Source organism: Vanessa atalanta, chromosome 14 (assembly GCF_905147765.1).
Source record: "Vanessa atalanta chromosome 14, ilVanAtal1.2, whole genome shotgun sequence".
NCBI lineage: Eukaryota > Metazoa > Arthropoda > Insecta > Lepidoptera > Nymphalidae > Vanessa > Vanessa atalanta.
Genome location: NC_061884.1, coordinates 7,057,997 through 7,085,711, shown reverse-complemented (window position 1 = coordinate 7,085,711; position 27,715 = coordinate 7,057,997). Strand labels below are relative to the sequence as shown.

Below are 27,715 nucleotides of genomic sequence, written 5' to 3'. Positions count from 1 at the left end.
TGTTGTACAACACTAGACATTGCGTAGACTGAAATGTCGAAAGAAAGTGAACGAATCGGTCGGTCATCAGTGTGCAAGATATCGTCGGCGGTACCTGTACTGTAGGACGCGTTTTATGCCTTATTTCGTAACCCTAATATTTTGAGGGAACTAAAAATGTTTTCTTAGTCTTTTGAATAATAAGTGATTTATAATTCGATAGAAACGTAAAAATGGATTTGTTAAGTGCCGAAAGTAGCAGACAGAGAGTTTTGGCAGCTCGTCACATAAGTGCTGAGACATCATTGCCAGAAGTAAACAATGCGATTAATACAACTTTATTGTGCCATAGCTATAGCCTTCAGCCTGATTTCGTCTCATATTTGGCAGGTAATAGAATTATGTGTAAATTGTATGTACAGTCTCTAAGAAGAATAATTCCCTAGAAATATTATAGAGTAACAAAAATGAGATACTATTTAAAAGACCATATTTTTCTAATAACATTATGTTTTATTTAATTTAACTATAGCGATTGTTTAAACATTAGCTATTCATAATTAATATTGGATTTATACAAATTAGACGTACAGTATTGATTTGTCGTTTAGGTATATAATTTTAATTTTTCTCGTTGGTTAATAATATATTAAAATCACAATATTTGTATAAACGATATTAGAGAGGGGTTGCAGTCATAATAAATTAATAACAGTAATAAAAATGTGTACAATATTTTTTAATTCGTTTTTTTTAAACAATTATAAATTAATTGTCAGTTAAAGTTTAAAATTCGCAGAACTAAATCTGGGCGTGGGCATGACAAAATCCGGTTAAAATAAATCCGGTCCCGTTCAAATTTCAAAATCTATGTTTTATAGTTTCGGTTGTGGATTGACAACCAGCCAATCAGGACATTTTATATTATTTATTACATATATTGTAGACAAAATATATAGTTTTATTGAATATAATAAAACTACTCATGGAATTACTCCTTGACTATATATTTTTTTAAATATTTCCGGGTATCGGGTAATGACATCCGGAAAAGCAGCAAAGGTCAACAGCAATTCGTCCATATCGTGTTTACGTTCAATAAAGTAATTGGCACGAAAAAAGCAAATATTATTAAGTTAAATGTGTTTTTTGCCATATATGAAAGAGATTATACTTAATGATGATTTTGGCAAATTGTTTAGTATACGGTATTAGTTGATTACATTTTTGTTGTAATTTAATACTATATAAGTTACCTTAATAATAAAACTGTTTAAAATAATATTATGTCCTGTAGGGAAATCATTTTAATGAATGAATTAAAATAATGAAATATGGATGTTATTATTTAATGTTTAGTCTTGTATTAATTACTATATTTGTATATAATAACACGATGACACGAGTTAATTTTTTTTTTATTAAATCTTAAGGAAATAATTTTATAATTTCTAACGCCAATGAAGTGCAACTCATAGTATAGAAATAGTTTGTTAATGTCCCACTGCTGGGAGTGTTAGTAGTTTATTCCACCACGCTGTTCTAAAGCGGATACTTGGATACATGTGTGATTTCATACTATGTTTTCTTTAACCAAAGAGCAGTAGATGAACTATAAACACAAATAAAAGCTCTTATACCGAATCTTTTATATACCTATGAATATTTAAAAGAACCCGAAAATATGGACCAAGTTTCTTATTGTCTGACCTAGAAGGAAGGGTCAACACATGTAATTCTACCGCCAAATAAAAACATTTCATATCTCTCTTTTTCGGTTCGAATGATGATTGAGTAGGTACCGATGTAATTAAAGGAACGGACATAACATCTTAGATCACGTAGTTTATATTTCTTACAAGTGTTTATTTTATGAAGGTATCTTACCATGAGTTGGTCCATTGGTTTGTTTAACTTCTAAAATAAATAAACAAAACATAAGAAAGGTGGGATTTACATCAATGTCTCCAATATAAGGGAAAACCACATACTTCTGTTGCTTTATTATAAAGTAAGAAACTCTTTTGTAAAGAAAGTTATTTTCCGGCGCAAACTATAATTTCATATACTTCAAAGCTGAAAAAAAAAGGTTAAGAATCATTTGTGAGCAAAAAGCTATGACAAAAATTAGCCCCGCCGATTATTTCACCGGATTTTCAAGACCGGTATTTGCTTTTCCGACGGTAGTTGTAACTAGTAACTACTTTAACTTACAACTAGCAAGTAAGTTTAATGATTCATTATCGAATAAACAAAGATTTTGAATTAATGCGGACTTTCTAAAGAGTTCGATTACAGATTATTTATCATTAAAAAAAAATAGAAAATATTGTTTATTTTTTCCTTATTAAAACATCTCAATCAGTAAACAAATCCACCAACCCGCATAGCGCGAGCAGCGTGGTGGAATATGCTCCAAACCTACTCAAAGGGAGAGGACGCCCAGCTGTGGGAAATTTACAGGCTGTTATTGTTGTTAATGTCGAGTAAACAATATAATAGCCTGTTTATTTAATCAAGGATTTTTTATTAACATTTTGTGTAGTCATTTAGCTCAGTTTGCTTCTGGATATGTTCACCTTGATCTTGATTACATTAGTTCATTTAACAGTTTCAATTGCAACAATTAAACGTTGAGAGTGATATCATAATTTATATTTATAGTACTTGTATGTAACACTATATACATGCTATAAAAAGAAGATAAAATTAAAGTGGAATTCACATAATTCAAGAAAATATTGTCACTCTTTATCAAAAATTACTGCTATGCTAGCAAAGCCCCTTATTTAAAGTACTCGAAATAATCAAATGCGGTTTTTTGTTCTTCCAATAATAGAACTTATAGAGAAAAGAGAGACTATTGAATATTACGAGATAGATATATTTTTTTTTGGTCTAAAATTATAATATTCCTTAGTTTATCGAGATTTTGATGGCTGTGTGTAATTTGAGTTACTTCTTAATTTTAATTTCTATAAAAAAAATTGTATGTTCTATGGGACATACAAAAAAATAATTAACATCACCAGTTCGATTTAAATTACATTTGTATTTATGGACACATTCAGTACATATCTTCGCTAAAGATATTTAGTATTTGTTGAGAGGTTGATTATATATGTATAATATGTATAAACTTGCATATCAAAGTGCTTATCGAATTTCTGGTAAGTTACGTATTAGTATCTAGTATCTTATACTAAATCAGGTAAAATTAACCCTCTAATTAATGATGTTCTCATTGGACATAAGATTGTTTAAGATAAAATATTAATATATTTTATGATGTCGTTTTCAGTTCTCAAATCCAACGCATGGATTATATGGTCCTGTGGACTAGTGGTGGTGCTAACATTATGTCTTCTCTATATCTTAACCCTACGGTCTGCGTTACGCTATTGGAAGGAGTCGAGCACAAGTTTAGCCATTGTTTTGGCTGTTTATCCAGTAAGTATGGTCACTATTTCCCTACAGATACGTTACTATTTGCAGTTTGTAATATTCCTATGATTGCACAATTTGGATCTTGTCAATCACGTTGCTCAACTGTAAGTAATGCATAATGCACAACTCGTTTTCATTTTATCTCTATTTTCATCACCTCTTATTCCGGGATGATTTTTTTTATTATTCAGGGGAATCTCGAAAATATACCCGATTTCCTTGGGTGAAAATTGGTCTAATCTGACTTTCTTAGCCCTTAAAATCCTCGCGTTGACGTGCACAGACCGGAGGGCCACGGGATCGTTTTGACATAACGCATCAACGACTATGTTGACGATGCATGTAGAGAGGCGGTGTGAGCCTAGAATTATTACATTTATTCAGTGTGCTAAATGTGTGTACTTGCTCAGTGTGTCAATTGTCTAAAATTATTACTGGATCAATCGCGTGATTAGGTTAGATTTATACATTTTTCATAATTGCAGTACACGATGATCGTAAACTTAATACTCGAAGTCATTTTAAAGATAAAATGTATCGACTCATTAAAGTCAACATTTGAAAGAGGTGTGCGATAAAGATATGTTAAATGAAATGTTTATTTAATTTTGATAAATGTTTGACAACGTAAGTACCAATCTAGATCTATTTTACGTCGAAAATTATTAATTAAATTCAAGTCGAAAGACATCTTACTTAAATGAATTATTTACTATAATACCATGAGCGCCATTTGTTTTAATAAAAATGCCTATAGTTAAGACCAACTTGTACAACCATATTGAAATAACATAATGCTTTTTTATTATTATATATGTATTACATTACCGCATAGTAACACGAGATACATAAAAATAAAATCTAGCTTTAAAAAAAGAACATGTGGTGGACTGTGGGTATATTTTACTGATGAAACGACGGAAACAAAGCTAAACGTAATTATCCATCATTTTAATTGTGTTTTAACGGGGGTTTCTTCAGCATTTTATAGGTATTAACGTCGGACATTGCCAAATATCCCAATGTGTTAACTACAATTATTTATTTAAAATTCCCGTACACAAGACGTTAACGGCAGCAAACATCCTGGCCTTTCAAGTCTGTTTCTTGTAGTGAGTGACTAGTGTTGATATTGCATAAGCCGACATCAAGTTATTTCGTAATAAATTGACGACGAACACTTCGTAATAATGTATAGTTCAAAGAAAAATTCTTAGCCTACTTGCGCTTTCATGACTCTCTCGTGTATAAGTTTGTTTAACATAATAAATACTTATTATGTATTTTAGTATTTTCGTCGATATTTGCTTCATATATTTGTTTTTTTTTTTTTTTTGATTTTAAGGTTAATTTTGTTCGCTTAGACCTTAAATTAATAAAAAAAATATGTTTGGGGTACTCATAAATAAATCGTAATAAAAATTATTTTTAAATCTATAAACATCCGGATGTGTCATACATTAAAATGAATATTTTAATACACTTGGGTAAGCGATTGTACCATACGCGAACTTAATATTACATAAAAATCCTTGTGTAATCGCTAGTTTCATTCAGAGTAGCTAATTTATTTAAAATTATCGTGTCTTTAGTATTATACATTACATTGCTATTAAATTTCTTTCTTTTAAGATGAAATTTTAAAAATATATATAAATAATTAAACAATTTGAAAAAAGTTGGCGAATATTCGAATAATTAATCAATATTTATGAATCGAATATAAATGTACATTTAACAGTGTTAAGAAGGAACTTTTTGTTATGTGAGCTGACCGATCCGTAAAAAAAAAACTTAATATTTATGGTTCCCTAAAGTATGGTAGGAGATGATAATTGTATTAGATGTACTCGTACATGTAATACGAGTAAATATACATAGTTCTTTATCACTTAGCTATTCTATTATACTACAGATAAATCTAAAGTAAACTTATAATGTTTACTATAACAATACAAAACCTGTTTTTTAACTCTTTGTTCTTGACCCAATGTAATAAGGTCGTGCGAATTTCATAACTCAATAATGAGCCATTAGTTCTTAGGTAATTAATTTCACTAAACAAAAAAACAATTAGACATTAAAACACGGTAATTTAATTATTTGTTCAGTTTGGAAAAAAAATAATGCCAAGGATTGTTTTATGTTATTTTAATGCTGAAATGAGTACTATCCGTACATATCCGTATATAATTAAGCTATTTATGATTTAGAACGTTGTTTATCTCAGTAGTTGGTACTATATCAGTATAATATGCCCAGGCCTGTCTTAATCCAGGGAGTTTCAGGGGCGTCTCGCTGATGTTAGTTAAGTTCAGAACCACAGGGGCGCTTCGCCCCAGATTAAATTTTTTTTTGGGGCCATGGTGATCACCTGACCCCTGCTTGCAACCGGGCGCTAGTTGTGCTTAAGACGAACTACAACATATGTAGCTTAAATATGAAGGTCCATTTTAACTGATAAATATATATATTTATAGTATCGGTAGGCAGACGAGCAAATGGGCCGCCTGATGTTAAGTGGTCACCACCACCCATACACAAAGGCGCTGTAAGAAATATTAACCATTCCTTACATCACCAATGCGCCACCAACCTTGTGAACTAAGATATTATGCCCCTTGTGTCTGTAGTTACACTGGCTCACTCACTCTTTAAACCGGAACACAACAATATTGAGTAGTGCTGTTTGCCGGTAGAATATCTGATGACTGGATGGTACCTACCCAGACGGGCTAGTACTAAGTCCTACCAGCGTTGTGGTATAAGTGCAGTTAATTTTTATTTAAAATAATAATAAGCAAATTAATTCACCATTTATTTGCAGTTGGTCGCAGCAATGGCTCTACTTACAACCATTTTGCCTCGAGTACGAATCATAGCTGAGGCGATCACCCAAGAGGCTGTAATGGTGGCAATGTATCATTTCTATTTTCTAATCATCGCCGAGTGTGGAGGTACTAATCAACTCGTCAGGTAAGACCATTCATTATTGAATTATTATCTCTATAAGTTACTTGTTCTATTTAACCTTTAAGGAGCTTATCTTATTTTGAGTCGTTATTATGTGAATATTTATTTATGAAATAAAAACACAATCTAATAAAATACATTTATGAAAATGCTCAATATTTATAAAAAGCGGTCCATGTTAAACTGTAAAACTACACAATGTTATAATTCAAAATCTTTAATAAAATGTTGTGTTACTTTTAAATAGGTAGGTTCGTAGTGTTTTTCATAAATTCAATTTAAAAATATACATTTCTATTTATTGTTTTTGCGTGAAATATCATTCATATTAAGCTAAATTTCATAAAAGAGTACTATCACGTATTTTGTATCAAAAGAACAATTTTAATCGTTTTCATTATTGATTTTAGACGATCTGAAGGGTCTCAAATGGAGACCAGGGTGTTACCATGCTGTTGCTGGCCTTGTTGCATCTTGCCGAGGCCGCAAGTACAAAAGTAAGCAGATAATCTATGACTTCATTTAATGTTACTTTTTTATATGAATTGGTTGAATCGACGTTTTATTTTTTATGTTTTTTAAAATAGTTATGTTATATATGTGTATAGGGTGACATTATAATTTCTATACTATAATCTTTATATCATTACATAGTACGTTAAAAACAAAGTCGCTTACCGCTACCTGTCTGTACCTGTGTATACTTAGATCTATAAAATTACATCACGGATTTTCATGCGGTGTTTCATGGTGTATTTTTTATTTTTATTTTTTTAAATAAGGTGATTCAAGAGGTTATTAATTTGAGAGGTTTCTAATGTGATGTTATAAATAAACATTTTTTTTGCCCTTACATGGCAAACGCTAGTTGATCCTTACAAAATAATGTACTATAGTATTTTGACACCTTAAAAATGTCTTCAAAAAGTTACGCGGTGCACTTTTGTTACCGCGATGGTATATGTCAATCTGTTAAGGATACCCACAGTAATAATTTTTTATTCTTTTATTTACGAGAAATAATGGCTTATTTTCGAAGTGATTTTAGGCAACACAGAATTAATACTTATACAATAAAGTACTTTAAATACATTGTGCATTTAATATAGATCAATGTGGCCCTCTACAGCATGTAATTTAAACGAATATTTTCGAAGATATTACGGATTTCAAACGCAGAGACATAGCGGCTTGTATTGTGTATTGACAAAAAGCTATGAACTTTGTATAATGAATTTGTGTAGTACATATATTTAGTGTCAGTATTGCACCCGTGCGAAGCCGGGGCGGGTCGCTAGTAAACAATAAAACAGTTACATAGTTTTAAGGAAACACATTTCATTTGAGCGAATTAATTGTCATAGTCATTAAAATTTTAAATAAACTCTTGTCGTGACGGGACATTTATAGCTCTATGTAATTATAGTATACGGGCATTATTTACTTCCATTATGTTTATAACCAATTATTTAGTAATTACCGAGCGAATAGGTACATTTAATACCTAGCAACCCTTAATGGTAGAGGAAAAAAATATCCACTTCAATAAATTGCTCTGACCTGCATTGTTAATAATCGTTATATATTAGTAGAATTGGCTCCTGATCAGGTTCCTTACGTCGTTAAAGCACCATCGACCTTAAGAACTAAAATTTTATGTATCTTGTGTCTGTAGTTACACTGGCTCACTCACCCTTCAAACTGACTCACAACAATACAAAGTATTGCTTTTTGGCTGTATAATATATGATGAGTGGCTCGTATTATCCTTTTACTATCAATTTAATTAAAAACAAATACTTATAGTGTCACGGTTGTCGAAAACATTTTCTGAGTGAACGTGAAAGACATTTCTTGTTCTACATAATTCTTCTAACCTCCCTAGGTAAGAGGTACGTAGGGAAATCTTAATTATAAAATTATTTTGACAAACAAAAAAGTACAAGAGTATGATTTGCTTCATCAAACGAACTAACGGACACGATAATTGTATACTAGAGAGAGAAAGAGAGAAAAGTATTGTTTCTCTTTAAAATATTGATAATTATTTGCGAGAGCGACAACAATTCATGTTACGTTTTTTTATAATATTTTTTTAAAATTTATCATAAATTCATAACATACATATGTATTTATGATAATGATCAAATATCTTGTATTATTATTTCAGAAGGAGTTTAACTTGGTTGCGATATCTGGTGCTGCAGATGCCTGTAATCCAAGCTATATTGTACTTGATTGTTCTAATTCTTTGGGCTGAAGATATGGTACGATCATGTCAATGTTATCACGATGTCTTTAAGTTTTTATAGTTCGTAAACTGCATTTGTCACGACAGTCATAAAATGATTTGACTGTCGCGATATCAAATCATAAAGAGATTTAACAACAAAGGATAAAAGCAAATAGTTACTTTTATAGACAATATTTTCGAATAATAACTGCTTTATAAATATATATAAACATTGTTTCCTGTCAACGGTTCCTTTTTCATTTTCAGATGTTATACCTGAACAGTTTTATCTACATTCAACCGTTCATCGCCGTCTCGATATTGTCAGGTGTATGGGGTGTAATAATGTGCGTGCGCGCAGCTGAGGCTACAGGATCCACTCCCAGGCCCAGATTCTTAGCCTTGCAGCTAGTTCTTTTGATTGTTAAATTACAATGTGGCTTTGCAAAAATTGTCCCGGAGTTGTTTGATTTGCCTTGCATAGTGGCTTTGCATCCTTCAGTATTTGTTAATAGTAAGTACCTCACATTTTTTATATTAATAATGTACAAACGTATTAGTAGAGTCTGTAAAATACCTGTATGATAATAATATAATATACTTTAGTAATAAAGAAATTATATATGGTCAATGAAAGGATAGTAAAATGTTAATAATCTGTTGTAATATTGTTATTTCTATTTTCAGTGATACAAAATATTATAATGATTTTTGAGATGTTATTATTGTCGATATGGGCTTGGCGATTGTATAGTGTGCCATCAGGAAAGATGGCGGATAAAGTACAGCACATAGTGGTCGCAGTACTTGAAGACAGTCTCACTAGCAACGAGAAAATAAAAGAAGCAGATACATGCAGCAACAAAACAAATATCAAACGTGATGAAATAAATTACTAAGACAAATTCTTATGTTCGATATATATTTTTTTAATTGCACGTCCTTAAATTGATCTGATAAGTTAAAGTTAGATAATATATATTAATATATATCGTGGATGTGCTAAATTTGAATATTTTTTATTGTAATTTTATGTTAAAACTTTCTGTGAAAGAAATAAAATCAAATCACGTACCTGATTATTTTGTACACCTACGTATTGTTGGTAAATAAAACTTTTGTAATATATATATTTTTTTATTTAAATATGTGTTTTAATAAAGTATGCATGCAACATAATAAACAAGACATGTAATTATTCGTTTGGCATTTCATCATCATTTTGTGAAATATCTTCAGTATCTTCTGATGGTGTTCCGGACCGCGAATTTTCAGAACCATAAATATTATGCAGTTCTTCTAGCTTGTAATGGATTTTCACACCTTTCGTTGCGGTTTTATTTACTTTACTCACTAAAGATTTTGTTTGCTCTTCCAATCTTTTCAATCGTATATCACGGGCGGCAAATCTAGCTTCATGGTCAATATCTCTGGACGATGATGGTTCTTCTAAATCAGGATTTTGATTTTCATTACTGCATATGTTTTCTTGTTTTGGTAACTGTGGTTGATCTGGTACGCTTTGTTTGAAATTTGTATGCAAACTATCTAGTTTAGCAATCATTTTATCTCCAGAGTTAAGAGTATTAGATATATTTGCAACAACAGATGAACATTCATTCTCTAAACTATCTAAGCGTTTGTCTTTAATCTGAAGTCGTTCATTTTGTTTTTTTACATTTTCTAATATTGCGCTAAAATCGATTTCAGTAATTTGTTCTGAATGTTGTGTGGAACTTTGAGGTACATTTTCTGTTGACTTACAATCAGGAATTTCGCTTATATCGTTACATAGATTTAAGTGTATTTGCGTTTCATTAATATTTTTATCAGAGTCGCTCTTACATTCAGAGTAATTACTTTTGTCTTCGATGTGTTCAAAGTTTATCATCTCCGTTTTATCTTCGCTTTGGTTGCTTCGTGTCGGTACCTCATCGAGGGGATCTACAGAATTATTATCCAGATTACTTAAGTTGGTTGTTTGAATATTTGTATTATCACATGTAGATTTATCTGCAACGGGACTTTCTGCCATGGAAATGTCTTCTAAGCACGAATCATTAGCCATATCAGCTATTTCATCTTCAGTTTCGTCGTAAACTTTTACATCTTTTAAGATAATCTCACTTTTACATAAATCTGACACGTCGCATTCGGGATTATCGTCTTGAGTATCTAGTGGAAGTTCTGCTACATCTAACAAATCACTTGCAGGATCTTCCCTTTCTGCAGCCAAATTAAAATCAGTACTTGAGTCTATAATAGTTTCAAATGACTTTTTTTGCTTCTTTTTACATTTTACCTTCATCTCAACATACTCACTTTCATCATTTGACTCCGATGAATCCGATGGTCTCTCATCACTATAACCACTCTCAGCAGAATTATTTAAAGCGGCTTGCTCTGGCTTTAATTTTCTGTTTGAAAACTCAGTTCGTAGTTTACGCCAGTCTTTTTCAGATTGAGTATTTTTCTCTCTCGCCTGTTCCCATTTTTCACGGCAATATTCAAGCTCTTCCTTAAGCTCATTCAGTAATTTTCGTTTTTGTTGTAGTTCGTATTTCAGTATCTTTTCATGGGTATGTAATTGATGATGGTGACGTCGTAGCCTACCGACAACGTGCCAGGTCTTACTTAATTCGTTTGTGACCAGACAAAGTCTCCTTTCTTGTTCTTCTAAACGTGATTCTAGATGTGTATTCAGTTGTTTCATACGGCTAACTTCTTTGATCAAAGTCAATTTTTCAAGAATCAAATCCTGTAAGTTAATTAAATATCGTTCAAAAATAAAAACGAAGAAAGAAATACCAAAAAATACACATACAAAAAAAAAAAAGTAAATCAAATGAAATTGGCCGGGAACCAAAACAAATGAAAGTAATTCTATTTTAATATGAAACGTAAGTTTTTGGTCATGGACATATTTTTGTTTACATACGGCATAAAGGCATGAGTCATATATCAAGTATAAGAAAGATTTGTAAGTTCTTAATTAATTTAGTAATTTTGTTTATAAATTACCTTAAGCCTTATATAAGTTTGACTAACACTTGGCACAAGAACGGGTCCTGATTTTGTTTCGACAGACTTGTAACAGGTTGTTACTTTCTCAGAGGTATTGGTGTCAGCTTCGCTTTGATGACTTAATAGTTCCATTAAAACGCGCCAGACTTTCGGAAGATTCTCAACTATTTCTTCAGGTGTTGTATTGACTAAAGATTAAAATATATATTTTTTTATCTCAAACGCTGTTTGTTGTTTTGTAAAATATGTAGATACTTAAACTATTTTAAAAGTTAAAGAATTAGTTACTCATGTATTGCGTATAAAGTTTCGGGCAATAACTTAATAAGTTCAACTCACTGAAATTAAAAAATATAAAACATACCAAAGTTTTGGGAATCATTTTCTGCAATCGGGATTTCTTCGTTAGTCATATTCAAGTCATTATTGTCGTCCTCGTCTATTTGGCTGACGATCTCCAACAATAATTTTGGTAGTTCTGTAGATACTTCTGAACCATTCTCTCTTCCGGCCATTTGCGTTAGTAAGCCGTGGTTTTCTTCCAGACGGTGCACTAGTTTGTCTAAATCTTGCTTATTTTTGTAACCCAATAATACTTGCGAAAATAACTGCCATAAACAACAAATTATTTAATAAATATTTCATATTAATATTAATATTTATTTTAATGTTTACACTAAAATCAATACGAATATAATAATAATAAGATATGATATAATTTTTCATCGACAAAAAAAATTCAACTCCAAGGTATAAAATACAAATAATTACTTATAGCCTACCTTATTAATAACCAACATTTCTGCTTTTAATCCTCGTGTTTCCTCGCGAGAAGCAGATATCAAGTTATTTTTGTCGTCAACTGCTTCTTCTAAGTCGCTGATCTTGGTTTCAAGTTCCTCAATTTTATTGGTTAAATCAGTCGTTCTAGAAATTGTAAACACAAAAATAATTAATTAAGTGTACATTTTTATCTTTAGTATTTTTTCAGGTACAATTTTATACAAAGTACTTAATGACCTCTATTATTTACAGATGTTCTAAAAGATTTTATTTTATAAGACATAATAGTATACGAGCATCGTGGGTTTAATAAAAGTTTTATCATTACGTTAATCGAGAAACTAATTACATGATTACATAGATAAATAAAAGCATACTTATTAGTTTCGGCCTCAAGAAGCAGTTTTTGCTCTTCTAAATCTCTGGCGAGAGCTTGTCTTGATACATCTGCTAATCTAGCTCGCTCTTCATATAACCCACGTAATGTCCGGATATTTTGTAACTGCCGTTCGTATTCTTGTCTTAAATCAGCTGATAGCATGTTTGTTTCTCTATCAGCAAGAGATTGTTCTATTTCGTTAAGTTTATCTTTTAACTGTAACAAAATATAATCAATGAATAATTTGATGATGTCAATCACACATTCAACACATTTTAATTGATTTATTTGAAATATTTTGGTTATGAAAGGAAAGTTCGAAAGATTTTGGCATTAAATCAAGTTCACGTGCCAAAGGGAAACACCGGCAACATGATGCGATGTATTATAGCGGTCCCTGACCGATGGAAGTACTCGATGCTGCAGGTCGTTGCCTTTAGAAATATAAACGAAGCAATGCGCTGGCTGCCTTTAAGGCACTATTTTTTTTGTTTGAATACCGTACTTAAATTCCAAAATATATATATATATATATATATATATATACTAATGCGCTTATTTATATAGATGTAAGCATTGTTAAAACGCATGTATACGAAATATTTAAAAAATACTATATAAACGAATTTTAAGTATGTTTGGATGGAATGTATAATGAATATAAATAAATAGAATATCTAAGAAACTGCGTAAAAAATAATCAGTTTGTAGGTTTTATCGTGCAAATTAAAATGTATGCACTATAATATGCCCTGCGCAGTTGGCTGGACTCCCTTGAGAATAGCCGCCTAAATCGGTTAGGAAAACATCATCATCATCATCATCAATAAAAAAAGAAATTTTAAAATAACCCACCTTAAAATAATTTCTAAGTAACTAAATTATGCACGGATATATAGATAACAAAATTGAAAAATTAATCATTATAAATCGGCTTTAAATGTTTTGATTACACGAACGAATTGTGTACTTGTTTTTACAAAATATTGTTCTAGTCATTGAAAATGTAGTTCTTCGTTATGTAATTTAAATATATAAAATAAGACTCACCTCAGTAAGTTGTTGTTCACGAAGGCTGATCAATGTTTTGCTTACTGTTATAACTTCTTTCAGTGCGTTAACTTGCTTAATAGATTCTGTATTTTGAGCACTTAATTCTGCAATATCTGTGTATGCTGTTTGAAGTGCATGATTTGAATTTGCTAAATCACATCTTAATTTATTATTGTTGGATTTTAATTTTTCGATTTCTGCTCTCATTTGTGTTATAGACTCTGAGATATAAGATTTTTCGTTAACAGGTTCTATATTTTCTGGTATCTCAATGTTATTTTTCTTCAATAGTTCGCGAAGAAGTCTATTTGTTTCACATAATTGTATTTTAGACTCTTTTTCATCTTGTAAAGCATTCTCTAAATCTTTCTTTTCAGATCTATGTCGAGCTAATATTTCTTTTCTTTGTTCGCGTTTGATACTTAACTGTTTTCTGAATTCATTCATTTCTTTTTCCTTATTTTTAACACGTGTTTCTTCATCATCACTAATAATGTCATGGAACTGTTCTTCAATGACTGGTTCATCGTTATCAACTAAGATGTTGACGTTTTCCATTGTGTTACTCTCACTTGCTACGTTGTTTAAAGTTGAAGCGTTACTCTCTGTTGAAGCACCACTGAGTAAGTTTCCCATTTTGGAAGACTTTTATAATAAACAAACTAATTTTATACGCAAATTGACCGATATACTTTTAATAAGACAAAGGAGTGTCGAGAATTGGATAAGCATTAGTGTGAGGTTAGCGTTCCCGAAATAGAACTCCCGTCAGATCCAGACGTGTGCTGACGCTCAAACTATGCACAGTATTGCCGAGCAAGCTTCTCTTCGACAACGTATCTCTGTCGATTATTTATTTTTATCACGCTATTTCAGACGTGACTACTTTTCTCGCAAGAATATGTGTAATACGCATCATGAGAATGGCCTTGCATTTTAAAACTTCTGAGAAAATTATACTAAAAACTAAATATAACACTACCTGTTTTATTCGGAAATGGCTAAATAGGCAATATAATGAGCCGGAATAATTAAAAAGTACATTATTAACCCGTGACTGTTAAATATTTTTATTAGATACCCGTCCCGGCTTCGTGCGGGTAGAATAAGGGTCTACATAAAACTTTTTTAATCGTAATAAATTCTATTGGTTTTCGCGGCGCATGCTAGTTAATCTCTAATTCATTCATGACACAAGATTTATTAAAAAATCCTATGACAATCAGTTAGGTACTTTTTGAGTTTATTTATATATGTCGTTCAGACAGATAGACGCGGCGGGCACGACGTCTTTTGTTTTATAATATGCATTAATAAAAATCAAAATCAAAATATACTTTTTCAGCACTTTTGAAATATTATTTAACAAACTATATTAACCGAAGCTACCGAGAAGAACCGGCAAAAAGCTCAGTAGTTACTCTTTTTCAAAATTAAAAAATACAAAGGCATGTTAGTTAAAAACTATTACGTCATATGTATATAATACATCCTGACTGGAAGTCAAGAAGTATTAGCTCCATGCATTTTTATCATCTATAGAATCTTGTACTGAATAATATGCCTTCTTTACCAATGTATTTTTTACAAATGATTTGAATTTATGAAACGGCAGAGTTAAAAATATCTGAGGAATTTTATTATAGAAAGGGATGTCCCAAGGATTTGTTGACTTTGCGGAGTCGGAAACTTGGCGCTATAAACTTATCATTACGTGTCATGCACATACAATGATTATCACTGATTCTATCAAAGTGATCAATGTTGTGATATTGATGATATTTAAGATAAAGCATATTTTGTTTAAGTAGGTATAGGTTTTATTAAGAAACTTAACATCGTCATTGTGTAATAAATAGCACGTTGGTTGGAGGTTTGATCATCCCGTCTAAGTAGGTAACTCTCAACGCATATTCGACCAAAGAACATTAATTAGATTACTTAGTATTGATGTGTTTTGGCTTAAAGGAAATGTAACTAATCAACTGCAGTTACGATGTAGTCACACAAAGGGTATAATTATCATCTTAGTTTCTGAGGTTAGTGGGACATAAATGTCGATGCTAATATTCTTTACTTATTATATAATCTTTTTTATCAATTTAAAAAACTTAATAGTATTTTTATGTTTACATTTCTTTTGAGTAAAAATCACCTAAAGGTTTTTTTATCAATATCTGTATCAATAGAGTATATACTTTACAAGTAATTTGCCTTAGATGGTTGTGTGTACAGCTAATAACTTGTCACTAATATTTATCAGGTTAGAATACGTGCGATCTCGACAAATTCGTCTCAGCAGTTAAGGGTTAAATTAAAATTTGTAATAGTGCAATGCAAAGTAAGGTAACGAGATAATAAAGGTTTACATCTTTTTAATGTACCTACAATAATTCTATAAAAAAAATAATTATGATTTTTTTATGGAATTGCCTAAAAGTTACATTGGTTTTACCACTTGTGATATAGGTATATCAAAAATTAAAAACTAAAACGATTTTATTAACTATAATATAAAATATTTAAAATCGCCTTATGAACGGACTTCTTCGGTAAATCAAAATAGACACATGCAATTCCAAAAAAATAATTTTTGTATGACGACACTAGCGCCATTTATGAGGGTTCAAAGTTTATTTATTAAAAATGTTGCTATCAAATAAATTAAAAAACCTCATATATTATTAATATACTTGGGTATTTTATAAGCTTTTTTTTTTACCGAAGAGCATGATTATGTGCAATTGGATCGCTTATCTATTTGTTTTGAAAAGAAATGGTCGTGTTATTCATATGACATACCAATAATATGTTTATACTGGGTGAATTATAAAAATGTCTCCTGGAAAAAAGTCATTTTAAAAGATAATGAAGGTTTCTTTTAAATTATAAGTAAGTTTAACCATAAAGTGCCATTAAATGCATATTTTATCTTAGATTTTAAAAAATCGAAGATTTAATATGTTAATATTATAAATGTCAAAGACTAGTCTTGTAGGTTTATTTTTTACATTTGGTTGGACTTCTTTTAGGTATTTTTTTCAAGCAAAACTAAGCATAAGTGCGAAGTCACGTCCAAAATATATTTTTTTGATATATACATAGATTATTTTAACTTTTTATTAATATTTTAGGATCTTCTTCGTGTATTATAAATATGAAGATAATATTTTTTTCGTAAATTTTTCATTAAATGTGTTTTCAATCATTTTTTTAATTAAATTTAATAATATACAGCATAGACAATGTCACTGAGCTTTTTTTTTAATCTATTATCTATAAGACGTCAATACGAATAACGTCAATTGCGATTGTTAAAAAATCGCGTTCTTTTTCTTTAGCAAAAAGAAGACTTCTTATATTAATGAATGTATATTATAATATTTCAGAAATATATTTAGAAATTTAACATTATGTTTGTACTACAACCAAAAGCAGATGGCTAAACATTTGTATTCAAAATTGAAGTAAATATTCACGTTTTGTGTTCCGATTGATTTTTATTTTATGTTTTAAACAGTGGCTTATTGATAATAATAGCTGTTTATAATCACTTTGCGCGTGACGTGGCTGTTTATATTAAAATTGGACGTGTCATAATGTGAATGTGAAATAGGATAAGCTTTTATAAGTGATGGATGAAAGCATAAAGAACTCCCCTTGTAAGGTAAAAATTTGGCGATGTATTAGTAGATTAGTAATACAATGAATTGAGGCGTATACTGTTATAATATACCTTCGTTTATAATTTCTAAAAAAAACAGTTAACTAATTTTTCTTACATGTTGAACTATTATAGAATTTTTTTCTTAAATAATATCATATACTTATTTATTCTTTAACTATAGAACTTTTTTAAAACTTTGTTTTATTATTAAAACTAGCTTTCTATTCATCAAGGGGATTCTTATTTGTAAGAAACCATACATTTATTTCAATCAATCAAATCAATATTGTCCTTTTTTGTATTCAGTAACTATTGCTTTCCTATATAATAAAAGGAAACTTAATTAATCTTGATTTAATAGTAGCATTTGAATTCCGAGCTTTATAATAAAAGTATAATTTAATCATTAGATCGATTATTTTTAGATTCGTAAATTAGAAAATTGGATTTTTAGTAAAATAGAGCACATCGCTTTTCTGTTTTTTTGTTGCATAAAATAATCTTTGAAATAGTTAATAATTAGAAAATTCAAACATAATTTTAGAAGATTTTTTTTTATTTTATTATTTTCTTTTATTTTAATATGCACATAAATTGTTAGGAATGTAGTGATGGTGTTGAAGCACAGTTGCGCAAGGAAGTGGATCACTTGCGTGCTCATCTCGCTGAGCGTGATGCACACTTTGTAGCTCTTGAGACAGAATTTTTCAAGTCTTCATCTAGAGCTAATGATTTAGAAGAGCAAATTGGTACATGGAGAGAAAAATATGAAAGGTAACATTTTTTATAAATTTATTTGGGTAATTAATCCATGAAAAGATAAAATGATAGACTATAATTCCATGCCTTTGGAAAAATAACAATTCTACTAAATAAACTAGTATTTTGGAAACTATTCATAACTTTACAAATTTTATGTTTATATGTGCAATTACAATGCAATGCAATTGCAATTGATTTAAAAACAATATATTGATTTATATTGATGAATTATTTTGGTCAAATACTATTCAATTGTCAAAAAAAATGTTAACATCATTTCTATACATTAGGAACACTTAGGATTTCTTGAGATTATAAGATCTGACTTGAATAAATAGTAAGTATAAGAGGTACAAAAATGTTGTTAGATCTTTGAAGCTATAAAAAAGACTCATTTATTATTAAACCATAAGTAGTTTTATAGAGATATTGTGAATTATCATTACATACAAATACATACAAATACAATACTGAATGAGAATCCTCATATTCATGTAAAAATTATAATGATTTGTACTAATTATACTTTCAGATTATATGATTCACATAAACGAGTACAAAAATTGAATCAAGTACTTGAGGACAAATTACTTCAAATGGTAGATAAGATGAAGAGCGAAAAAAGCCAATTGACAAAAGACATTGCCACTTTGTCTGTTAGATTAGCAGAATCTAAACACAATTATAGCATGCTACAAAAAGAGAATGTACAGTATAATTTACTTAGTCCTCTTTAGGTTCTGTTCAATTTATTTAGTAATATAATGACTGTTTTTGTATTTTTCCAGGAAAGATATAAAAATGATATGAACTTAGCAATTCAGTTGTTACAATGCAAGCCTGATAATTTTGTGTCACAGAAACTTGACAATGTAAGTGATTAGGAAAATTTATTACTTTTTTATATGTCAATGTAGTTATTAAGGTGTTTATATGACATTTATTGTTGGCAGCTACCAGTTGACACTCAGGCAAGAGTTTCACAGTATGTGATGTCAAAGACTCCAAAACCGGCAAGTTCTACACAGTCAAAGAATGGAAATGAAATTGATACTTTTGATGCAAGTGAGTATGAATTCAATATTTCTGCATCACTTATGTCTAAAATACTAGAAGATAGTATCCAAGACTCGGTGACTAAACATTGTGATACTTGCACTTGCTCAAAATCTCAAAGTAAACCATTTTGCTATAACGAAAGTTACTACACAGTATCAACACAAACAATATTGAGTGGAGATGTGAAAAATTACCTTTGTATGAATTGTAATTCAGAAATAAAGTCGATTCATTCAGCTCTTAGTGTCAGAAGCAGCTCTCCTTCAGCTGTTAAAATGGTTAATGATAAAACTTCACATAGCCCCTTATACATAGCACCGCAACCTCTTGTACTTGAACAAAGAGAGCCTTCTGACTTAGTAATGGAAAATATTAAACCTAATAATATTATAAATGACATGATCATTAAAACTGAAAATAATCTGAAACTGGAAGCAGATATCCAAAGAGAAATCGCTTATAAATTGGAAGAAGATATTAAGATACGAAACAATAGCATTAACATGGAGCCATCTGTCCATCACAAGCTTTGTGATAGGACAAAAACTTCGATTTCTAGCAAAAAAAGTAGCATTCATAGCGTTTGTAACGATGATTTGCTCATTAGAGATGTATCAAATAGCAAGGACATTAAACCGATTGATGCAGTAACGCCAATTGAAGGTGTTAATTTAAGGAAAAATTCTCATAGCTCCATGGGCGCTGTTAGTCGAACATCATCGATAGCCAAATCAACAGTAAGCACACATAAATCGAACACTCAAGTGGGTCCTGGACCGAGATTTTGTCATTTGCGTATGCAAGCTGGATCTAAAAATATATTAGTTGACAATGCAGAACCTGATGTACCGCCGGTCTTATATAGACGTCAAAGTAAATGTAACGAAAATTCCATATTCAAAGATCTCAATGAGGGCTTAGATAACTTTATAGATTTAGAGAAGAACGACGTTGAAATAAAGAGTGATATCAAAGATGATCTCGTAGTTGTAGAAACTACCTTAATTGATGTCCATGTTGACAATAATAATAAAGAAACTGGTTTGACAGTTAAAAACAGTTCGATTAATCCGATATTATTGAATGTTTCATCGTCTCCTCTACAACCGTTGAAAACTCATAATTTTTCAAATACATCAGAGCATAATAATAATGACTCTCATATCGGTAGCCAGAAAAATGTTTCAGAAATAGATAATTTGCTAAACGACTTCAATGATGATATTAATAATTCGAAAACTAATCACAATTCAAACAGCGAGACAAGTAAGAAGACAGATGTATTAACGCCTATTGATAATCATGAGATTAAAATATTTAACTTTGATCGCTATGAACAAAGCAAAGCACCTAGTCAGTATACGCGACCGATAAAGAAAATAGACATGTCGCAATTGCATTCTATTGAAAATACAAAAATTTCAAAAGATTATCCACCCCTTGGTGATCTCAATAAAAAGCCTGAAACAATAAAACCGCCCCTACCAAATATTGTAAATGTGTATCCTAACCTGACTCAGACACATTTAAAAGTTAATGAAAATAAGAAGGTCTTCACAAATGAACAAAGCACTAGTTCACTTTCAAGTGATGATAGCGCGGCTCTGTTACAAAAACAGCAATTACTTCGAGTTGCAGAATGGGTCGAAAAGAATTTAGAGCAACAAAACAATTTAAATGATCCACTAGAAGACGAATGCCTTTTTCCAAATCGAATGAGAAGAGATAGTAAGATAAACAGGCTTACTGAAACTTTAAATGAACTAGCACTCAACATGCCACATCCCGTCAGCAAATACTCGAGATATTCCAGAGAGCCACGGAATAATTGGCCTCATAATAGTGTCGCAGCTCAAAGCACGCATCAGGATAAAAATATAAAGCCTAGTGCATCTAATTCGAAGATTGTTAATAACCTCGTGAAAGAAACCATTTTTCCAGTTGAATACGGCGATGATACAGTTACAGAGATCAATAACGCAGCCAAGGTTTTTAACCGCAGCGACATTGCCGATATTGACGTAGGAAAAGAGTTGCGAGACGCCTTGAAATCGAAAGGTGAAAAGGAAATTTCGTCCGAAGATTTGGCAAGAATGGAGTATAATGTGAAGAAATTCTTACTTAGTGGGCCTTATTGGGTGAATCCGGGTGTCGGTAGGAGTCGGCGCACAAGCAGCAAAACTGAGACTGATGTATAATTCCGCCATAGAAATGTATGACATTCCTTATTTGTACGTGTATATTCCGCAACGTGTAGTAGCTGGTGTCTTGATTCATGTAAATGTAGAGAATGCTGTTCGTTTGGTGTTTATTTATTCAGATAAAATCCATAAATTGAGCCCAACGAATTATAGTGAATTTTAGTTTTGTTTATTAAATTTTTCTTATTAATTAATAAGAAATTATTTTATCGGTATTATTGATAATTTTTATTGAAATTATATTTTTATATTAATAAAATATTAAGGTAGAGTGCGTATTAGATCTTTTGACTTTTTATGAACTTTGCTATTTATAAAAAAATAATATTTAACTTGCAATTATTTTGGGCGTAATAAGTAAAATTGATACCTTTTTGATTTTTTATGGTTGTTATTGTAACTATTTCTAATTTTGAACGATTCTATTATATTTGTAATGTTTATTTATTTTTAATCGCTATAATTCGATGGTCTTCGTCTGAGGTGTATGTTCTAGTCTATTGTAGTATATCCATGATAGATATCGCTTTATTACTGTTAATGTTCAAATATTAGGTGTCACTTGTATAGTTCCGGGTGTTTAAAAAGTTTATTCTCAAGGTAATATTCGTATATTTTTAACTAACCATTGTATGTTATCCGTGGCTTGCCTTAACAACCAAAGTTTTACAGGGCTATTACAGATCTTATTTATCAACATTTTCAATAACCAAATATATTTTAAATAACTGTTAGTCCATAATTGTATTAGATGCTTTTTATATATGAAGACCATAGCAATCTTTTGTATAAAAAAAATGATACGTACATTATGTGCTCCAAGTCCTCATCTAGTGAAATTCGACGTGTACTGTGGCTGCCATTTAAAATGAAAGCGTGTAGAATAGACTCACAATTAAGTATTAATACGGAAAAATACGCATAGAAGTTTCTATATATGTGATAACTATAAATTATGAATAAATTCACGTATGTACAAATTTATGTAGCACTGATGTACTTGATGTTAAGGATACCTTAGGGCGTTCAGTATTTTTATGAAGTTTCGTAGGATCTGATTTAAGTTATTATTAAAAAAAATTGGTAATTTTTTACATCGGTTCGAAACTATTATTAAGCTTAGTATGCACGCCCAATTTTTTATAAAAAATCTGTATTAGTATTTTTTTAGTTTTTGGTAGTTATAAGATTGTTGTATAATTCAGAAAAAATAAAAAGTTAACTAAAGCACGGATCATCTTGTCAAGATTTTGAGATTACTAAATCACTGCCAAAAAAATCTTTTAAGTTTTATTATCTCTATACAAAACATAAATATTGTTGAAAAGTGATTTATTAAATAATGTTGTTGCACAAATTGTTGAATTTCAGAATCAGATCCTGCGAAATTATTTTCAAATAAAGAATTATTATTAAAAGCTTTCCATTCCACTATCCTCTGATATTATATTGATACTACGATTCCGTCGATTGTTAAAAGATGTTGAAAAGTAGCTAAACTAGATAGTTACGAAATGATGCTACGCTTTTGCTTTCTCGACATAAAGAACAGTTGTCAGAATATTTTATTATTAATAGTGTTTAATAGGTGTGTTTTGTGCAAACTGTCTTATTCTACAATTTGATGGAAGTATATTTTTGAATTAGTTAGGATAATAAATAATAGTTTGTATGTGATTGTATTTGTCACCTACGTGTGTGTGTTTCGCCTAAATCAAGCACAGTAAGGGTCCGTAATATTTTAAGAACTTTTTGATTTTTTTTAAATTAATTATTATTTTTTAACATTCCATTGTTTCAGTGTGGACAAGGTCTAATTTAATATATTATGTTTACAATCAAGTGCGTCATATCACCGAGGTTTCGAAAAACAATAGTACATGATCGATTTTGTATGAACAGTTTACCTAGGTTAAAGAAATGTGCAAAAACAGATATTTCATTTTCCGAATCTGTTAATTATGTCGTTTATTAATAGCTTAACTATAAATTTATTAGTTTAAAACGAAAAAATAAAATTCCCATTCCAGAGATAAAAATCTTTAAAAAAAAATTAAGATTGCAAAACGTAACTAAATATTATAATTTATTATATTGTTTTATTTCTAGTACTATTAATTTATGGATCATTTTGACAGCCGTCAATCTGCTTTTAGTATAAAATGGCATTCTTTAAATATCTTTCATTCAGATGTATCGATATTTTTTCTTTCAAGTCTTTTTTAAGTCTTTTATTAAAACTACTTTCATAAATACAATATTATTATTTTATTGTACCCATAGCAATATGAGAGTATGCGTATTTCACGCATAAGGCAATGTTTTTATGTTGTTCAATTTATTAAAATTTTGTATCAATGTCATTTTCTTGTCTTGTCTTGCACATTTATATTTACTGCTAGGCAATTATGGATCATGTCCTTTTGCTGTCTAGTCAATAGTAATGAATATGTCTGGGAATGACTAGTACTCGCAACAATGCCAAAAGGCTTGGCTCTGGCACCATGACAACTCTATAAAGGTTATACTGAGAGATAAAACCGTACTTTATAACATTTATTCGTCTTTGCTCATTGTGGTACCAAATCTCAAATAATACATTAGATTAGACCGGAATCTAATTCCATTTAAAATAGGATATAGTTTGAGTGACTTTTTATGTGACTTATGTCTTTATTTAAATATTTTTTGTGACTTTGTTAATTATATTTATTATATATCAAGTTCTTAGATCTGCTTGCTGAAAATTCACATGAGAATGCTAAGGCTGGTCCCTCTTAAAGCTTCAGCAGCGTATTGTAAACGTGTTTATTTATTAAATACATGGCAAAGTAATATTGGTTTTATTTAAATACATAGATACTTTTCATACTCAAATGCAAAATTAGGAAAGTTGTTTATTTTTCATCTCATTTATACGAAATTTCTCTTTATGAGGTCATACATCATAAAGTTGCAGGATGGTAAGTTTTTACAGTCAAATATTTATTGAGATATAGCATATTAAGTTCACTTAGTTCATCAACACTTCCAAAATTATAGCAAATTCATAGATCAGTTAACATTACATGTCAGAAAGAAGTATTTTTTTTATAAATTAACATTCGAAATTTTTATATAAAAAAATTGAGAAATAAACCTAAAGTTTTCAGTACGTTTTATTGACAGATTATTATTTGTTTTGATGACTATTCCACATTATTTAGTTAAGATATGTAGGTGTATATATTATAAAATTTAATAATTATGTGTGACTAATATATATTTGGAAGAAAGACCAAAGTATTATTTGCAGTGACAAATTGAGTACACAATCCGATATCCAAATTATTTCGAAGAAATATGAAATATGTGCTTTTGAATAAATCAATAAATTAAACACACAGTAGAAAAAAATGTAATCAACGATGTTTTATCATTTTATTTTCAAGAAAATATCTGGTGAAATAATCAGCACAATTTGTTATTTTAATATTTTTGTAAATATGTATTTTAGATGTATATTTATAATATCGACACGTAATCGACAAATATTTTACACTCCAAATTAGAAAAATCACAATTTTCGTTGTAACAAAATACTGCAAAAGATACATCAAAATTATTAAGAAAATAATAACATTTTAAATCAAAAAAATATACGATGATCTGCAGACTTTCATATAACTGTTTTTTTATGTAAACTTAATTAATGTTTATAAAGTACTGACGATTTAAATTGAATGAAAATATATAATTGGTATTTTATTTAAGCAATGTAAATTATACCGGAGGATCTATATCTAAAACCTATTGTAAAACGTACGTTTCGTACAGCCGATAATTCCCTCGACTAATCATATACTTAATAGAGACTCCTTAAATTATTTCGTTACATTGTCAATAATTTAATATGCTTAAGCAGTTGGCTATCTATCTTTACTACTAGATAGCCTTGCGGCGGTGACCGGTGATCAAAAATTTTATCAAGTTTAGTCATTTTTATATAACGGTCTGTCGTGGTAATAAAGGGTTTTCATTAATCAAGGGTACATCATCATCATTATAAGGTGATGTTTAAATCTTTAAATTAAAACAATGTTTTTTAACAATAGGTTATTGTAAAGTTGTCAGATAATTTTAAGATATTCGTAGGGCTGAATTCGTTTCGTGCTTGCCAGCCCGTGTAATAACTTATCGCCAACATGAAGGAAGGACGTATCTCTCATCGGAACGACATCTCTGGCCTTCGCTTTTCCAAAATCACTCGTCCATTGTGTACTTAGCCTTGTATTGTCCGAACATTGTTTGTGGTCTGTTCAAATTTAACTTCGATGTTAATTTTTTATATGATTATTTATCTGCTGAATATTTTGTGTTGTTTTTTTTGCAAATTTTATTTTACAAATAACAAATTCGAATAATTTTCATCTGAAATTATAAAAACTAACACTTTTTTTATACAGCATTATGTTTATAGTGCGTATCTAAATTGTCTGGAACTTTACTTTTTAAAACGTTGTCAGTGGGTGTAATAATTGTTGAAATATTTTTCTGAGTGAACGACCGCACGATTCGCGACACGCGTCAGGTGGTCGTACCGTGCCATTCCTGTGACGTTCATAAATTCCGTGCCATATAACACGAGATGTCATTTTGTACAGGACAATTCAATTTCATTTTAAATCCCTGATGAGATTCATCTGCAAGTCCGTGATTATCTTAATTTTATAAATTTCTTTTTAAATTGAACTACTTAGTAGGCATTTTTTTATTATGATATTAATTGTTATATGCAATGAACTACATTTAGAATGAAATTCACAAAATGTAAAAATAGTGACATTAATTGAGTAAACTGTTTCTTACATTTGCTTTTTGCTGACATAACCTAGTTGTATTTCGGCTAAAATATGATATAATTTAACGTTTTACTCAAACCGTGAGAAAGCATTATTGTCATACATCACACTAAAGTTTAAACCTGTGCTTTGTGACCTAAAAAGCTCTTTTAGTCTTTTACGAGCATTATAAAATATATTTTAATTTCTTTATTACCTAATAAACATAGTTAGGGTCAATAACGTGATATTTATGTATGGTCATGTAATAACCTATAATTTATTATTGGGAAGAATGCAGATAACTACACTCAATAATTTCCGTTACAATTTATACAAAGGAGTATTTTATTTCAGGCACTACTACAAAAAATCTTTATATTTCGTATAAGTGAATATCTGTCTACGAATACGCTTTTAAAATAGGTTGTCTTGAAGTGATGCCAAGCTGAAAGGAACGTAATAAATTACTGGTGATTTCGTAAAGATCATTTGCTTCTTGAATAGAAATAGCATTAATGTTCAAAAAGAAATGTGGTTATATCATTAAGTTCAAGAAACTATCGAACGCAACAATGGAGAGTGTCGCTAATTTGCGGCAATTAATTCCTTGTGCATAATGGTTGCCGTCGTGCGTGTTTTCATCTTATTCATATTTCTGCTACAAACGGTTACCGCCTAGCGGTAAATCAAAATTTCTATACATTTCGGTATATTCGCTCGTTGTCACAGCTCTGGTGTTCGGTGACCGTGAGAAGTGTAGGGTACAGGTAATGCTTTTATGCAAAATTTCGTTTAGTAGGTACTAGTAATAATGTAAAGCCTTCGCAGTTATGAAAAGACTTAAGTTACATAAACGAGCTGGCTCGTCTCTAAGGTAGGTTCTGTAATCGAATCAAATAATGAAAGCTCATTTGTGAAACAAAAAGTTCAAATCGATCGTTGAATATATATTTATAAAATATTGATTCGTTAATATGTTTAGGAGCTTATATTTAATGATACCAAAATAAATAATAAACAACTTAAATAGATCTTATTCCAATCATAGAATTAGTAATATAATTCTTAATTATATTTTTTATTAGGTCACTATTAATATGGCAATGATCGTGGCACATTATGGATGCATGTAAAAATATTTTCATATATTTTGCTAGCCATAAAATATCTGAAAAAAAATTGACAATGATTTTGTCAATGTTTATGATTTAGGTGTAAAGAATGATGTCTGTCGATTTTTCGCGTATTTAATTTCAAATTACTGTAGAAATAGATAATTAAATGGGTTAAATCAATAAAAAATAACGAATATATAATTCATATTTGTGTTAC

The 27,715-nt window shown here is 30.0% G+C and overlaps 3 protein-coding genes across 5 annotated transcripts; 2 read left to right on the top strand and 1 right to left on the bottom strand.

Annotated features, from left to right (window-relative positions):
- On the top strand, positions 1–9,760 carry LOC125068596 (organic solute transporter alpha-like protein). Its single transcript, XM_047677790.1, has 7 exons — positions 1–369; positions 3,281–3,429; positions 6,254–6,402; positions 6,810–6,896; positions 8,570–8,666; positions 8,900–9,146; positions 9,320–9,760. Exons 1-7 carry the CDS (start codon positions 213–215, stop codon positions 9,529–9,531), a joined length of 1,098 nt encoding a protein of 365 aa, XP_047533746.1. The 5' UTR covers positions 1–212; the 3' UTR covers positions 9,532–9,760.
- LOC125068595 (golgin subfamily A member 4) lies at positions 9,757–14,705 on the bottom strand. 2 transcript variants are annotated; one of them, XM_047677789.1, is made up of 7 exons: positions 13,869–14,705; positions 12,817–13,034; positions 12,439–12,583; positions 12,021–12,264; positions 11,654–11,844; positions 10,955–11,390; positions 9,757–10,858 (listed from the first exon to the last, which is right to left on the bottom strand). In XM_047677789.1, the coding sequence occupies exons 1-7, from the start codon at positions 14,505–14,507 to the stop codon at positions 9,828–9,830; spliced, it is 2,904 nt and encodes a 967-aa protein (XP_047533745.1). In that variant the 5' UTR covers positions 14,508–14,705; the 3' UTR covers positions 9,757–9,827. The 2 variants fall into 2 exon arrangements, with proteins under 2 accessions (XP_047533745.1, XP_047533744.1); XM_047677788.1 differs by having other exon boundaries at positions 9,757–11,390.
- A 2,486-nt stretch (positions 14,706–17,191) lies between these two features.
- On the top strand, positions 17,192–21,793 carry LOC125068834 (bromodomain-containing protein DDB_G0270170). Of its 2 annotated transcripts, none has more exons than XM_047678164.1 (5): positions 17,192–17,538; positions 18,140–18,312; positions 18,833–19,007; positions 19,089–19,172; positions 19,254–21,793. In XM_047678164.1, exons 1-5 carry the CDS (start codon positions 17,506–17,508, stop codon positions 21,555–21,557), a joined length of 2,769 nt encoding a protein of 922 aa, XP_047534120.1. In that variant the 5' UTR covers positions 17,192–17,505; the 3' UTR covers positions 21,558–21,793. The 2 variants fall into 2 exon arrangements, with proteins under 2 accessions (XP_047534120.1, XP_047534121.1); XM_047678165.1 differs by having other exon boundaries at positions 17,193–17,338.
- Positions 21,794–27,715: the final 5,922 nt, after the last annotated feature.

Excerpts from the sequence above, each read along its gene's own strand:
- LOC125068596 (XM_047677790.1), top strand. The coding sequence starts at position 213 with ATGGATTTGTTAAGTGCCGAAAGTAGCAGACAGAGAGTTTTGGCAGCT. Across the intron at positions 370-3,280 it reads TTTCGTCTCATATTTGGCAG|TTCTCAAATCCAACGCATGG; the intron begins GTAATAGAATTA and ends TGTCGTTTTCAG. Across the intron at positions 9,147-9,319 it reads TCCTTCAGTATTTGTTAATA|TGATACAAAATATTATAATG; the intron begins GTAAGTACCTCA and ends TTCTATTTTCAG.
- LOC125068595 (XM_047677788.1), bottom strand. The coding sequence starts at position 14,507 with ATGGGAAACTTACTCAGTGGTGCTTCAACAGAGAGTAACGCTTCAACT. Across the intron at positions 12,584-12,816 it reads CTTGAGGCCGAAACTAATAA|AACGACTGATTTAACCAATA; the intron begins GTATGCTTTTAT and ends TACAATTTCTAG. Across the intron at positions 12,265-12,438 it reads AAATGTTGGTTATTAATAAG|TTATTTTCGCAAGTATTATT; the intron begins GTAGGCTATAAG and ends TGTTTATGGCAG.
- LOC125068834 (XM_047678164.1), top strand. The coding sequence starts at position 17,506 with ATGGATGAAAGCATAAAGAACTCCCCTTGTAAG. Across the intron at positions 17,539-18,139 it reads TAAAGAACTCCCCTTGTAAG|GAATGTAGTGATGGTGTTGA; the intron begins GTAAAAATTTGG and ends ATAAATTGTTAG. Across the intron at positions 19,173-19,253 it reads TGTCACAGAAACTTGACAAT|CTACCAGTTGACACTCAGGC; the intron begins GTAAGTGATTAG and ends TATTGTTGGCAG.